Source organism: Dermochelys coriacea, chromosome 7 (assembly GCF_009764565.3).
Source record: "Dermochelys coriacea isolate rDerCor1 chromosome 7, rDerCor1.pri.v4, whole genome shotgun sequence".
NCBI lineage: Eukaryota > Metazoa > Chordata > Testudines > Dermochelyidae > Dermochelys > Dermochelys coriacea.
The window spans coordinates 113,976,381-113,992,402 of NC_050074.1; the positions used below are offsets into that span (position 1 = coordinate 113,976,381).

The 16,022-nt window shown below is 40.3% G+C and overlaps 1 protein-coding gene across 4 annotated transcripts in view; it reads right to left on the bottom strand.

Annotated features, from left to right (window-relative positions):
• Nucleotides 1-16,022, bottom strand: part of TRUB1 (TruB pseudouridine synthase family member 1) — a 42,345-nt gene that overhangs the window by 20,573 nt on the left and 5,750 nt on the right. For all 4 annotated transcript variants that reach the window (XM_038411683.2, XM_043517979.1, XM_038411682.2 and 1 more), the window contains one exon: nucleotides 11,466-11,521. In XM_038411683.2, the coding sequence (XP_038267611.1) occupies nucleotides 11,466-11,521 (56 nt within the window). The remainder of the gene's footprint in view (nucleotides 1-11,465; nucleotides 11,522-16,022) is intronic.

Here is a 16,022-nt window from a genome sequence, read left to right on the forward strand (position 1 = left end):
ATTACTCTGTCTTTTCACTTAATCTATACAATAAATTCTGACAGCAACATTTAATGTGTGGTTACCATATAAATGGCTACTGCAGAATGCCTCCTAGAAAAGGCAAACAGCAGAATCCTCTATAAAGTGTGTTATGGACATCAGCATGCAGATCTAATTTACCTGTTGAATGTTCAGATGCCCTGGTGATCAGTGCTATAGAAAAACACTGGATTGAAACTGTATGATATTTTATTATGTAATAAATAAATAATAATAATAATAATAAAACAGACTCCCTAGGCTTCCAGGCTGTCCTTCATCTGGTTCCTGTTCCTGCCCCAACCTTCCTGGAGCCTTGTTCCAGCCTGCTCAAGCCTTGTCCATATCCTTCTCTTTTATCCAGGCCTGCATCCACCTCCTGACTCCCAAGCCCTAGGACTGACTCCGACCCTGCTTCGACCTATGGCCTGCATCTGGACTCTCACTACGATACCGATTTGGTTTGTCTATGGATCTGACCTCAGTTCTGACCCATGGCCTGTCCCTGGAACCAAGTTTTACCACTGCCCTCGGCCACGTCCTGATCCTACATCCGGCATTGACCACCATTCCAACCACCAGGTCCAAATGCCTGGAATCAGAGCCTGACAGAGTCAAGGTTGTGTGTGGAGCCTTACCTTTGGCATTTCATGACATCTGCATGCTTCACTGACGAGGCATAACATTGAACACACTCTTTTTGTACTGAACACCCCTTTGCATTTCCACAGTGCCTTCCATCAAAGTATCTCAAAGCATTTTTAAACAATGAATTCAGCTTCACAATATCCCTGTTAAGTAGGTAAGTATTAGTTCCATTATACAAGGAAGAAGGGAGGAAGCAGGAACACTAAGACCTATTTTCAAAAGTTGACACTGATGTGAGGTGACCATCTTAAGACAGGTTTCAGAGTAGCAGCCGTGTTAGTCTGTATTCGCAAAAAGAAAAGGAGTACTTGTGGCACCTTAGAGACTAACAAATTTATTAGAGCATAAGCTTTCGTGAGCTACAGCTCACTTCATCGGATGCATTTGGTGGAAAAAACAGAGGAGAGATTTATATACACACACAGAGAGAACATGAAACAATGAGTTTATCATACACACTGTAAGGAGAGTGATCACTTAAGATAAGCCATCACCAGCAGCAGGGAGGGGAAAGGAGGAAAACCTTTCATGGTGACAAGCAAGGTAGGCTAATTCCAGCAGTTAACAAGAATATCAGAGGAACAGTGGGGGGTGGGGTGGGAGGGAGAAATACCATGGGGAAATAGTTTTACTTTGTGTAATGACTCATCCATTCCCAGTCTCTATTCAAGCCTAAATTAATTGTATCCAGTTTGCAAATTAATTCCAATTCAGCAGTCTCTCGTTGGAGTCTGTTTTTGAAGCTTTTTTGTTGAAGGATAGCCACTCTTAGGTCTGTAATCGAGTGACCGGAGAGATTGAAGTGTTCTCCAACTGGTTTTTGAATGTTATAATTCTTGACGTCTGATTTGTGTCCATTCATTCTTTTACGTAGAGACTGTCCAGTTTGGCCAATGTACATGGCAGAGGGGCATTGCTGGCACATGATGGCATATATCACATTGGTAGATGCGCAGGTGAACGAGCCTCTGATAGTGTGGCTGATGTGATTAGGCCCTATGATGGTATCCCCTGAATAGATATGTGGACAGAGTTGGCAACGGGCTTTGTTGCAAGGATAGGTTCCTGGGTTAGTGGTTCTGTTGTGTGGTGTGTGGTTGCTGGTGAGTATTTGCTTCAGATTGGGGGGCTGTCTGTAAGCAAGGACTGGCATGTCTCCCAAGATCTGTGAGAGTGAGGGGTCATCCTTCAGGATAGGTTGTAGATCCTTGATGATGCGTTGGAGAGGTTTTAGTTGGGGGCTGAAGGTGATGGCTGTGGCGTTCTGTCATTTTCTTTGGTGGGCCTGTCCTGTAGTAGGTGACTTCTGGGTACTCTTCTGGCTCTGTCAATCTGTTTCTTCACTTCAGCAGGTGGGTATTGTAGTTGTAGGAATGCATGATAGAGATCTTGTAGGTGTTTGTCTCTGTCTGAGGGGTTGGAGCAAATGCGGTTATATCGTAGCGCTTGGCTGTAGACAATGGATCAAGTGGTATGATCTGGATGAAAGCTAGAGGCATGGGGAAATAGTTTTACTTTGTGTAATGACTCATCCATTCCCAGTCTCTATTCAAGCCTAAGTTAACTGACTCATGCATCCGATGAAGTGAGCTGTAGCTCACGAAAGCTTATGCTTTAATAAATTTGTTAGTCTCTAAGGTGCCACAAGTACTCCTTTTCATCTTAAGACAGTTAGCATCCACAACATATATATGAATGAAAACAATCAGGCCTTGTGTGTCACAGTGGGTACGCAAAAACTGAAGCACTCAAAATCAATTTTTGAAAAATCTGGGTTCAGGTGATTTTCTCAAGGTTTACTCAGGAAGGCTATGACTAGAACCAGTTCTCTTAATTTCAGTCTCTTTCCCTAATAAGGCTATTTTTCTGCCACTGCCACTTCCATTTACAAGAACTACGGCTCCTAATCATTATAGTACTACAAATAATAAATAGCAGCAAATTCCACCACCTAATTACATATTCTTTGAAGCAGTATTTCCTCTTATTGATGATAAGTTTACCTGCTATTAATTTAATCAGTGAATCCTTGTCCTCCAATGTGGAACAGTGTAAAAGAGAGGACCGATCATTTCTTACTGTACCCTCCATAATCTTAAATTGTTCAGTTAAAAAAAAAAAAAGGAAACACTTCTCAAGGTCTAAAATAAGTAATGTGGACATGTATCAGTTTTCCAATGTGTGTGTTATATTCATGGAAGAAGGTAGCAAATATCTGCTCAATTCACTCTTCACAGCTACAGGAGCATCTGCTTTTTACACAGCCTCACAGCTCTTTCTGTTCATCATTTCAACGATTAGACTCTGCTCTGTTCTTCTTGTAAAATTCTTTAAGAGACAAAGAGTCAGATCATCTCTCTTTCAATGAAGCAAGGAAACAGGAGAAGATACAGTGCAAATATTGGGTGTGTGAGAGGGGGAGTATTTGTTTGTTTTATTGATTCTTAAATTTAGGGAGGAGGTGGTTCTTCCCACCCAAAATTAGAAGCTTCCCAAGGAAATTGGCCCTTACTTCAGCGCATTTCACAGTGCTAATAGCACAACAAGTCAAGAGATTCTTTTTCACGTTTTACCTTTTTATCCCCCGAGTGCATGCTTTTAATTATTAACCCTCACTAATGATGAAAGGCCAAATACAGATACCTTTACTCATGATTTTAGTCCTATTAAAGTCAGTGGGACTACTGAAGAGCATTTGTGGAGTGCTGTTCAGTGTAAGGGCATCAAAAAACTTCCCCCGCACCGCACCCCACCCCCAAGAGCCAGCCATATCCTCACCTGAGTAGATTTATAGGCAAAATAACGGCCATAATAGGAAAGACAAGTGACAAATTTATCTCCCCAATCAATGAAGCAGCATGTGACCGCCTTTTAGTACAACAGAAGATCTACTTTGTGGGACCATTTGAATATACTCCTGGCAACTTTCATAACTAATTTACATTTGTTTATAGTAATTACTTCCATGCTGTAGGTGTTTATTTCATTTAGGACAGTGCTATTTTGACTATGGAACAATAAAACCGTTTCAGACAAGTTTATAATCACACAATCATGAAAGAGGGCGAAGTCCTGACTCCACTGGAGTTAACAGGAGTTTTACCAATGACTTCAACGGGGCCAGGATTTCACTCTGAGTATGTCTAGGCTGCAATTAGATCCCCGCGGCTGGGTATCTAACTTAGTATCAAACTCGGGCTTGAGGGACTGTTTAATTGCAGAGTAGACGTTCAGCCTTGGGCTGAAGCCCGGACTCTACAACCCTGACAGGTGAGAGGGTTCCAGAGCTTAGGCTGCAGCCCCAGCCAGAATATCTACACTGTAATTAAATAGTACCGCAAGCCTGAGTCAGCTGGCACAGACCAGCTGCAGGTGTTTAATTGCAATGAAGACATCCTCTCACAATGTTTTGCTTAGTCTGTATTGCACTGTGTATTATTTTACTGGAATGGATAGCTGGCTAGATAAAATACCACAAGGCAAGCAGGTGCCCTTGATCTGCTTGCGTGGTGCTACTGTGGGGAAAAGGTGTTTTAATACTAAACAATAAAGATGTGTGCCACATAAAGAAAGTCAGTTATTTAGTTTCTTACACTTGAAAAAATTCACCGCACGCACTAGGATGTTTTTGCAAAAAAAATTTAACAGATAAAAGGAAACTTAAAATAAAAAAAGCATAATTACCCCACGGAACTCATTGCTACATGATGGTGCCCAAGTCAAAAAAGAATTAGATATTAATATGCATAATTATTATATCAACAATTACATTAGATAATATACAAAAACTTAGGGATCTAAATTCTCATGCTTCTGGGCATAAGACAACCCGTTGTAAATTATTGATTAGGAAATAATGTTCCCTATGAGGCATTTATTTCATTATAGGCTCTTGCACCTTTCTCTACAATGTCTGGGACTAACCCCTGCAGAAATGATACTGGATTAGATGGACCATGAATCCAATCAGCCACTTCCTAGAATGATGCTACAATAAACGTACAGGTCAGTAAGAAGTTCTCATACTATAAAGGAAGTTGGTCCAGTTTCTCTTGAAGAACCCTTAAGAAGCAAGCTCCGTATTTATGAGACAAAACATGGTGAAGCTGCACTTAAAAAAGGCTGGATAATTGAAATAGTTTCCATGCCCCATTCAGGATCCTCGGGAGTTCAGTTTTCTAACTATAAAGAATCCACACTGTTCCAAATCAGGCTACTAACTCAGCATCTTCATTCTCCCCTTGATCCCTTTTTGCCTCTAGTCTTTGAGGCGATTTGGAGTTTGGGTTTTATATTATCCAGATGACATTTTGATAGTGAGCCCCTCTGGAGAGGCTGCAACCTTTGAGATCAAATGCTCAATTCACCTACTCTCCACTTGAGCATTTGCAATCAATGCAGGGAAGTCAATTCTAATTCTCCACAAGTCACTGGAGCTCCTGGGGCTTCCAATAAAAAAAGAATGACTAGAGATTCTACCCTCCGGAAAAGAAAAGCAGGTTTTCAACCTGTCAATATTTGAGGATTCAGAGCACAGAATGCTCATGATGGCCCAACTTCTGGTCTCATTTACCTTGGTATGACCGCAGTGAAGACTCTGGGGTCACCCGGGTGCATGTGACCCTGCTGAGGAGAATGTGAGTGAAGCCAGAGTTGGGCTCTTTATAATGCAATTAACTAAATATGAGTGAATATGCTACCTGGGTGTCTGAAGTTTTGATTATCTTGTTTTATCTCACTTCAGTGAAGGCTCTTTGTGCTAGAGACATCCCTGCCTCACAATCTCCCCCCGCCCCATTGGGAATTATTAGAATAATACAGTATCTCATTGCTGGCTGCTTAGTCTGCCAAGCCTCCTACCTCCCTCAAGAAGATGAGCCCACAACTTCTTTCTGCATAGCTACATTACAGCACATCTTAGCGTGGGAGAGATTTTTCCAAAGCAATGGTTTCCTTTAAACTTTCTGCTGTTAGCGAGAGCTCTCTAAATTATCTGCTCACAAACATCACCTCCACATAGTCTCTGTCTTAGGAACAGAGTTACTCTGATCAGACTACCCCACGTCTTTCAGAGGAAGAATAGCATGCTAGTCTTTGAGCCATAAGAGTAGCCCATTCACATGCTGTAATTTATTCCACAACTTTGCTGGAACATTTGAAATAAAAAAAACACACAGACATGCCTATTTCTGGAAAAATATTAAGGAACTTGATAAGAAACTTGGAGCTTTGAGAAACTTTGCTGGACATTTCTATTTCTTTTGAGTTAGTCCTTAAGGAGGTCACACACTTGATTACAGAACTGATAAATCATGATATTCCTTACAGAGGCTGTATGAATTACAGATCAGGGAATCATGCTGGTGGCAGCCAAATCAGCTTAAGTTTGATAGAACATTTGGAAAAATTCTGACATCCATCTCTTTGGCAGAGCTGTCATACATAGTTCACAGCAACAACATAAGTTTTGTGGCACGAGTGTAATTATGCTGCTAGTGTTGATAGACTGGATCTGATTTCTCTTGAAGATAGCTTTAACGTAATTAAAAAGAAAATCCCCAGCAGAAATGCATATTGAATGTAGTGGAATCGAACATAAAAAGGAGAGAATTAGAGCAAAAGTAACAATTATTTCAAACACATGATGTATGATGAAGTAAGAGAGACTCCAATCCTAGTAGACAGCACGACAGCTAAAAGGCAAAAAGTTTTTCAACAACTTTAGAATAAAGAATAGTCATGGCTAACTACTATTAGTCCTGACACCTCTGTAGCCACCCAGTTAAACCTATGAGTCTATCTACATAGATTTGCAAACTGGCTTAACCCTCACTTAAAAATAATTTTAACTTGTGTCAATAAATTACCAAATTAAACTAAACCAATTTAGATGAGGGTTAAATGGATTTAAGAGCACCTACATTAAGGATTTGTACTAGTTTAGCTAGAACTATTTAAAGCTGATTTAGCTAATATGACAAAGCTTTTCTGTAATGGATAAGGTATTAAAAAGGGGATGCCACACTATAAAAAGTTAAAGTCTCAAGTAACAGGGACTCAACCTCAGGAACTATAGTAAGTTATGAGTACTATTGTCCTAATCCAAAGCCCACCAAGGTCAACGGAGAGACTCCAATTAGAGTCAGAGGTTAAGGCCAGAAGGACTACCAGATGACCTAGTCTGACCTCCTGTATATCAAAAGCAACTAATACAACCCAGCACCTTCACACTAAACCCAACAACCAAAACTAGAACAAATTAATACAAACCACAGGAGACTAGATGGTTATGTGCCATAGTGAGAGAATAAGAGGGACTGAGACGTACCAATGCCAAGGCCCCTGCAATGGCAAGGAAATCATTGTGAGATATAACTGGATGATCCTTGCAAGTGACTTGCACTCAGTCACTGCAGTGGAAGGCAAAAGCCCCCAAGGTCATGGCCAATCTGACCTAGGGGAAAATACCTGAGTTTGTGAGCAAGAACCAGCCAGCCAAGCACCTGAGAGAGAGACTGCTTGGTACTACCTCAGAGTCCTGGCTCACCCTTTCCAATATCTCATCTCCGGCTGTGGCCTTCTATGATGCATAAGAGAAAGAAGACCTAAAAATATCTAGAATACACTGGGGAGAGGGAGTAACAGAATCCATTCCTGACCCCCTCCTGATGGCCAGGTGAAGCCCTGAAACATGAGCTTCTAGGAACATAAGACAAACTGGAAGTAACCCCAGCTCTGCTGTCCCCTACTAGCACAAGCAACCCCATCACACAATCACACTCATAAATTTGCCCAGCTCTAAAGAGAGAGAGGTTCTTTGCCCCCACAATTGTTATTGGGAGGCTGTTTCAGAAGCTCACTCCTCTGACAGTGAGAAACCTTTCATTTTCCAGCCTGGCCAGTTTGTTCTTGTGCAACATTGTCCTTTAGCTTAAATGGCTCTTCTCCCAATTTGGCATTTATTCCCCCAATGTATGTAAAGAGAGCAGTCATATCCTCTCCCAGCCTTCTTTCTCCTCGGCTAAACAAGCCAAGCTCTTCCCTTATCTTCTCATAAGATAGACTCTCCTCTCCCCGATCATCCTTGTAGTTCTTCTCTACACCTGTTCCACTTTGTATTCATCTTTCTTGAACATGGGAGACCAGAACTGTGCACAGTATTCCAGAGGAGGTCTTACCAGTGCCTTCTGCAATGGCATTAATACTTTTCTATCTCTACTGGAAATGCCTTGCTTAATATAGCCTAGGATGACGTTTGCCTTTTTCACAGCCATATCACATTGGTGCCTCAGTCATCTTGTGATCAACCCATGCACCCATATCTCTCTCTTCCCCTATCATCTCCAACTGATGAGCCCCCAGAAATTCTTATTGTTAGACCCTTAGACCTTGCACTTGGTACTGCTGAATTTCATCCCATTTCTGTCACTCCAATCTTCAAGGTCATCCAGATCATTAGCACACACCTACTTTTTGTGACAAAGTCAATACAAATCGTGAATAAGATTGATTCCAAGACCAATACTTAAGGAACTCCACTAGTAACCTCCTTCCAGTCCAACAGTTAACCTTTCAACAAAACCATTGCCTTCTCCCCTTAAGGCAGTTCTTTATCCAGTTTACAATGCTTGTACTAACCCCATATTCTCTAATTTATGTAATAATTTCCCATGTAGTACTGTGCCAAATGCTTTATTAAGTCCATGTATGTTACATCTACTGTATTTCCCTTAGTGAAAAAAATCAGTTAATTTCTCAAAAAAAGGAATCAAGTTAGTCTGGCATCATCTACCTTTGGAAAATCATGTTGAATTATATCCCCTTTGCTGTTTGTCTCCATTAACTTAAATTAGCCTTTCCTTCACAATTTGTTCTAAGGCAGAGGTTCTCAAACTTCATTGCACCATGATCCCCTTCTGACAACAAAGTTACTACATGATCCTGGGATGGGGGTGGAGCCTGAGCCCCACCAACCTGGGGAAGGGAGACAGGACCACAGCCCAAGCCCCATCACCCCACAGCCTGACCCCTACTACCCCAGGTGGGGCTGGAGCTAGGACTTCAGCTTCAGCCCTAGGTCCCAGTAAGTCTAATACCGGCCCTGGCAACCTCCTTAAAATTGGGTCACAACCCATTTTGGTGTCCCGACCCACATTTTGAGAACCGCTGTTCTATAGCACACTACTGAGGACAGACTAAAAGGTCTTCAATTGCCAGGATCACTTTTTCCCTTTCTTAAATATAGTGACAATGTTAGCTATACTCCAGCCATATAGCACTAGCCCCAGATAGATAGATGTATTAAAAATCCTTGCTCCTAGGCTAGCAATCTCATGTGCCAGTTCTTTCAGTATTCTGGGATGGAAATTATCTGGTCCCCCTGATTTAACCAAATTAAAATCTTCACATTTTTCTCCCACCTCAGATGTGGTAATTTCCATTTCTATACACTCATTTCCATCTGCCATCCTGCCTTCATACCCATGTTCCATATTATCATCCTTATTGAAAACCAAGGCAAAGTATTCATTTAGTTTTTGGGTCTTCCTCTTCAACCTCCTTTCCATCCACACTGTATAGCGCCCAACCTCATCCTTTCTTATTCTTTTTTTTTTTTTTAAATATAGCTATAAATCCCAAGCCTCTTTCACATTTAAGTCTTTGAGTGCTTCAATCGAGTTGATGTCTTCAACTAATTCCCTTAATTTCCCAAAGTCTTCCCCTTGAAACCAAAATCCATAACTGATTGCTTGGTTTTGATTCTCCTTCCACTTCATTTAAACTAAATAAATTCAAGATCACTTGAACCAAAGTTATTTCCTATGACTAGCTCTTCTATGACATCCTCATTACTTACCAAAACCAAATCTAAAACTGCATCACAATTGACTGCAAGGGACTTTAAATCAGGCCCTATTGTCACAACTGCTTTTCTGTCTTTTATCTCTTCTTAAACCTGGGTGAATATCAGTCAGGCTCTAGTTCAGATCATCATCACAGATCTATAAATAGTTTACTAGTCATGGATCAGAGATGAAAAAAGGAAGAAAAACAGTCAGCATGAAATGCATTAGAGGAGCTGTCAATTGACTTTAAAAAGTCAAAAGTCATTATTGACTTTCCTAAAGTAACAAAATCTGGAGAGCACTTGACTGTTATATTGATTTCTTCATCTATTCTTGCCCATTTTCCCATTTTAAAAGTATTCTCTAAACAACAGGACTTTACATTTTCAGCTTTCAAGATGTGTGCAAAACCCCTAACACCCAGGGCTGGAACCAACCCTACTGGATTAACTGGAGTAAGTCCACCTATCCACTTACCCAACATCTATGGCCTGGAAATGTAAACACACAAGCCAAGGTTTTGATGCGACTAGCCAGAAAGTACAACCAGAGGTGAGTCAAGTTCCCATCTGTTAACTATGCAGAATAATAGTTCTCCAAATCCACCTGCTGTCACTTGTGCTTTGCATACTAACGTCTCAATCCTGCAAATACTTATGCACAGAATTCATTCATGTGAATAGCCCAACTGACGATAAAGGAATTCCTCACATGACTAATGCTACTTAGGTAGGTAAATGTTTGCAGGATCAGTCCTTAAGCTGGTAATACATGATGCTTTTCTCTTTTGTGTGATAGCTCCCAAAATCCCCATTCAAGACTGGAGTCCCACCATGCTGAATGCTGTACAAACCCAGAAATGAGAGAGACCATCTGTGCTCTGAAGGGTTTATAATCTAATTGTATATATGTTCCCCTGATCAAAGAGTCTTTAAAATCAGAGTCTAGGAGCACATAATGTCCCAAGTGCACAGTGTGTTTTGAATAAGAAAACATTAATAGAAGGTTACTTATTAGCCTTGCAGATCTGTTTGACATCCACTCTTAGAACCATCTATGCATTATATGTCATGCTGCCTTCGATGCATGGAACTCCCCAATGGAATTAACTCAGAACACAAGTACCCGCTCCTCCTCCAATTCCTTCCTCTTGACCAACTTTTGCTGTGATACCTACAAAGAAGTCAGCCAACTAATGATCTGGTTATACATCCATGGGAAACTGCTGTTTGTTTGTTTTTTTTAATCTAAGATGATTTGGAAACATCAATAACCACATATATAAATTCACGTGACTACATAGATTATTTTTGTCACCTTTATCCTCCCTTCCTAATTTTGCTCACACTTGCTTGTTACATTTTGTGTAAATGTTTTGGGGCTGGGGATTATGCACAATGGAGCCCTCATCCCCATTTGCATCTAGCCATTATAGAAATACTAATAATAAAGATGAAAAAAAAATCGAAGGGTTTCGTCTTTTAAGACTGCATGGAATTTTTAAAAAAGCAGATGTGAAGAACAGATGTAATTTCATAACAGCTTGTGATGGAAGAATTATAGTATTACTCTTTTATATCTACTTGAAGGAAAGGATGGGGGGGATGGAGATTTTAAAGTTTTGATTTAAAAACAGAAGAAGTTACAATATTTACAGGACATCTTCATAATTGTGTTTCTACATCTCATATTTAAAATCTACAGAGAACTGAACATTGAAAAAGCCTTCCTACAAACGACCCCGATCATCAGTAAGCTCTCTGGGACAACATCAGAGAGACAAGGGTTTCCGACACACAGTTAAGCATGCTTGTGATAGCAACACTTTGGGTCCTTTCAGGAATGAAGCTATTCTGAGTCCTTGCTTGATGCTGGATGTTTTAATTGCCTGTATCACGATTCACCTCGACACAGAAAAAATATTTAGATCAATAACTTAGTGTGCCATACCTTGGAGCCTGCCAAAATGTTGCTCAGCATTTTAGTTCCTTTTCCAATACCAACAACTGCAAAGACAGAAAGAGAAATATTACAGCATTCTATTCCATTAACTAGATTCACATTCTCCCTCTACTCACTATCACTCAACTCACTGCCATACATCACGTTAGTCAGAAATAACACATTTCCTGCACTGCTAGCATATAAATGGCCTCAATTATCATGATCAGCTGAATGAGTCTTTTAAGAGGAGGATACTAAAAGATAAAGATATTGCCTAAGAGAAAATACCTCTGATGTTCTATCTACTGGGACTGAGGACAGGACAAGAAGCAGAAGACAGATAAGCTTTGGCTATTGTTAAAATGCTTTAATTCTACCCTGTGATTGGATTTGATTTATTTTGCTGTATTTTCAGTCATCACTAAAGAAAGAAATAGCACAAACCATGGCTCTCAGTCTGGCCTGATAAAGTCTTTGGCAAGGTTCATTATTAGTGAGCCAAAGCCATTGCTGTAACTAATGGACCATTTAAAGGTTATTAGCGGCCTGTAGTAACACAGCTAAGGTATACCGCAATGGAATTAGTTTGGCAGTGATAGGACCAGGGCAAGAAAGTAAAATAATCATGAGGTCCCTGAGTCTCTTGCTAGGATCATTTATAAATCAAACAGGCAGACTCGTGTTTGTGTGGCCCACTGGCTTTTCCAATTTTAAACTACATTTTGACTTGTCAAAGCGATTAACAATCAGATTTTCAAAGTAAATGGGTAGGAAAATCGCTTTACTGTGTTAGAATTCACATTAAAACTTCCTATAGTAATGTGCTTTTCTTTACTAACTTTTTCCATTGGTTTTCTGCACAGTGTTCAGAAGTAGTAGATACAACAGACAGAGGAAAACAAGAAAACCAGGTACATTGTAACCACACATTTGTAAAACTGTCATCACCATACAAAGAGTATACAGTAGGATTCTCCAGTACTATCTTTTGTGGTGAATATACATCAATATTGATGCAAAATGGTTATTAATAAAATTATGATAATTCTCTTTTATACTGTTAAAATAGTATAATCTTGCCTTTACTCAGTTTTAGGAGACACAATTGTTTCCACTCAGAATACTTGAAGAATATGATAGCTCATGTGCTTAAGTTTTTAGTTGCTAATTTAATTAAATCAAAGGTTAAAGCTAATTAAGGGAATCCATAGGAAATCTCTGCTTTCCATCAACCAATAACAGGCACCAAAAGTGTCAAAAAGGAGAACACCTCCTTAGCCATAAAACCAAATATATTACCTCCAAGAATGTTTATACGTGCTCTGGAATGCAGCTTTACAACTTCTGTTTAGCTTTAATGGTCTACATTTTCCTTTACACACATCTTTCAAAATAGTATCAAAAGTGTTAGTTATTGTGATTTATGCCTTGTATAGACTATTTGATAAAAGTTAATTACAAGCTGTAAATGTAGGAACCATGGGGTCAAAAGACAAACAAACAAACAACAAGAGTGTCTCTTTAAAGAACAGGACACCTCCCCTTGTACAGGACACAAGTTTGGTATAGACATGATCTTTATCTCAAGAAAACAAAACTTCTGAAAATATTTGTGTTTTAGAAAGAGATCTGGATGTGTATTTAGGATATTCCAAAGGGAGGGTGATTTTTAGGATGCATTATCAGAGCTAGAAACTAAGTAATAAAAGAGACTGTCTTTATCGCTCCCCTTTGAAAAGGGAAAAAATCTAGAATTATCCTTATTGAAACTGATTTATTTTATAATTGGTCTAAAGTCTTCAAATGGTAAGAAGAACATTTATGGTTGGACAATGTTTTATGGACAATGTTAGTTATGTCTAACTCTATGTTTCCTCTTGAAGGTGAAAACCTTTGTTGTCCCTTAAATGCTTTGAGATATGTATTTGCAAACGTAATAACTGCCTCAATACCACTATTATGTGAATTGTGGATGTTTTATGTAAAAAAATGGAATCAAATGACCTTGCTATAACAGATTGTTAATATAAGAAGCCATCTGAGTATAAAATCATTCATATTAAATGGGAAATTAGTTAGTTATCTGGCAATGTTTAACCAACTCCTTACCAAACTCAGGAAGGCAAGGAAAAACTCTCTATAGATTGGTAAGAAATAAGACACAATCTCTCCACATAACCATTTAAGTTGAAAAACTTTATTTAAGAATCATTTAAGTTTAAAATGACTTCTAAGAGCTTAAACATTTTTATATGCAAAATAGGAGTGTTTAGACTCATTTGAAATAGAATTTCAACAATTTCAACTTCTATTAAACCTTGATGGAACTAAAGGGATATCTCAGAAAATTGACTCAATAAAGAAAAAAGTTACACCTCTAATTTAAAGATGTTCTGAGAGTTTCCTCAACACAAAGACAAAAGCAATTTAGCCAGCTGAAGAATTATTTTGCTTGTCTTTAAATCATAGTGCCTTCCCACTTCCCATGGCATGGCAAGAACCCCATGTAGCTGAAATAATGGGACTCTCATCCCTGAACTGGCATTAAGATTGGACCTACCATTTCCTGTCTCTCTGAACTATATGATTTTTAGCCATTTTTGTGATAAAATTACTTGGTGCTCAAAACCTTAAATCACCCCTTTTTACCCACATTTGCAATAGGGCAAGCCTACAAGGTTATGTCTACAGTGTACACTATACCCGTGCTCTGACTTAGGTTTGGTCGAAACCCCGCTGCCAACCACACACAAATCAGTCTGACTCAGGTGAGCAAGCAGACAGGACCCAGGTTCTAGGAAGCTGCTAAACGGGCAGGTCCCACTGAGACTTGGGTCCAAGCTCCGTCATTTTGCAGTGTGGATGGAGGTCAAGCCATAGAACCAGGATGGAAGGTCACTGTCGTGCAGTATAGACGCACTGGCACAGCTGAGACCTGGGTCCAGCAATGGTAGACCTAGGTTTACGATGCAGTGTGAATGCTCAAGCAGGGGTTTGGAACCACTGAGTCCACAAGCCTGAGTCCCACAGACTGAGACATACCCCAGGTATGAAATAAAAGAGTCATATAAAAATGCATCTTTTCAGAAAAACAGTGTCTATACATTTGCAATGTGCTCAGCTCCAGAGTATCCAAGCACCTTATTAGAACTGGATAGTAATGGAGAACTAAATGGCTCAGTTATTAAAAGGGAGAAATCTGGAAAGCTGTATGCAGAAGGGTGCAAACACGGAGGAGAGAAATTCTTTAGAGGGTACAAGATGGTAAAACAAGGAGTCAGATGATGAAACTAATACAGGGACATTTTAAGGTGGATGACAGGAAATACTCCCTGACAAGGAGAATGAGTCTGGGAGAGAGGTCTCTCAGGGTACGTCTACACTGCAATAACAAACCCGCAGCATCAAGTCTCAGAGCCTGGGTCAGCTGATTCGGGCTTGTGGGGCTCAGGCTTCAAGACTAAAAATAGCAGTGTAGATATTTGAGCTTGGATTGGAGTTTGAGCTGCGAGACCCACCCCCCTCACGGGGTTCCAGAGCTGGGGCTTCAGCCTGATGCCGAATGACTACCCTGCAATTATATAGGCCCGCAGTCTAAGGTCAGGTCAGTTATGGGCATGCTGCAGGTCTTTTACTGCCAATGTAGATATACCTTCAGAGCAAGTGGAGGGGGCCACAACTACTGAGAGTATTTAGAACCAGACTTGACAAAACACTGTTAGCATGTACCATAGAGAACCATCCTGTAGTGGCTGGGAGACCGACTCAATGACTCGATAGCTCTTTTCCACGTCCATTTGTTTTAACACCACAATTCATGGGGTACAATAACATGGAGACATCGATGCTGCAAAAGAACAAACAAACCCACAGCTGTAAGTCTCAGAACCTGGGTCAACTGACTTGGGCTTTAACTGACTAGTTAAAAATAGTAGTGTAAACGGGCTCGGACCCACTTCCCTTTTTGGGTTTCAGAGCCCTGGCTCTAGCCTGAGCCCAAACTTCTACACTACTATTTTAGCCCCATAGTGTGAGCCCCTCACACTGGAGTGAGTGGACGCAGGCTTTAAGACTTGGTACTACGGGTTTTTTATTGCAATGTAGACATGCCCTATGAAGTCTTTAACTTCTAGGTCACTGATTCAAATACAGCTTAGGTCAATACTGATTGAAAGTGGTCATAATCTGATAGTCAATGATCTATACCAAATGAAATACTCGTTGCAGAACGTATGCCTGAAGAGAGGTTCAGAAGAGAGGCTGAAGCTCACATGGACATGCAGACTGAACTGCTCTCACCCCAAAAGGGGAGTCACTACAGGTCAGGGTAGAAGAACACTGGCAGAGTAGCAGAGGGGTGAGGGAAGCTTTTAGGGCTGCTGCTCATACTTTGAACCCATTTCATGGCTAACTAGCAAACATCAGCCACTACCCACGTGGGTGTCTCTTATCTCAGACGATTTCCATGCACCAACCATTCCCCAGCCTGGGCTCACTTCTGAGAGGATAAATGGTGACTTCTGCCTTGTCAAGAAGGTGATTGAAACTGATTTTCATATCAAA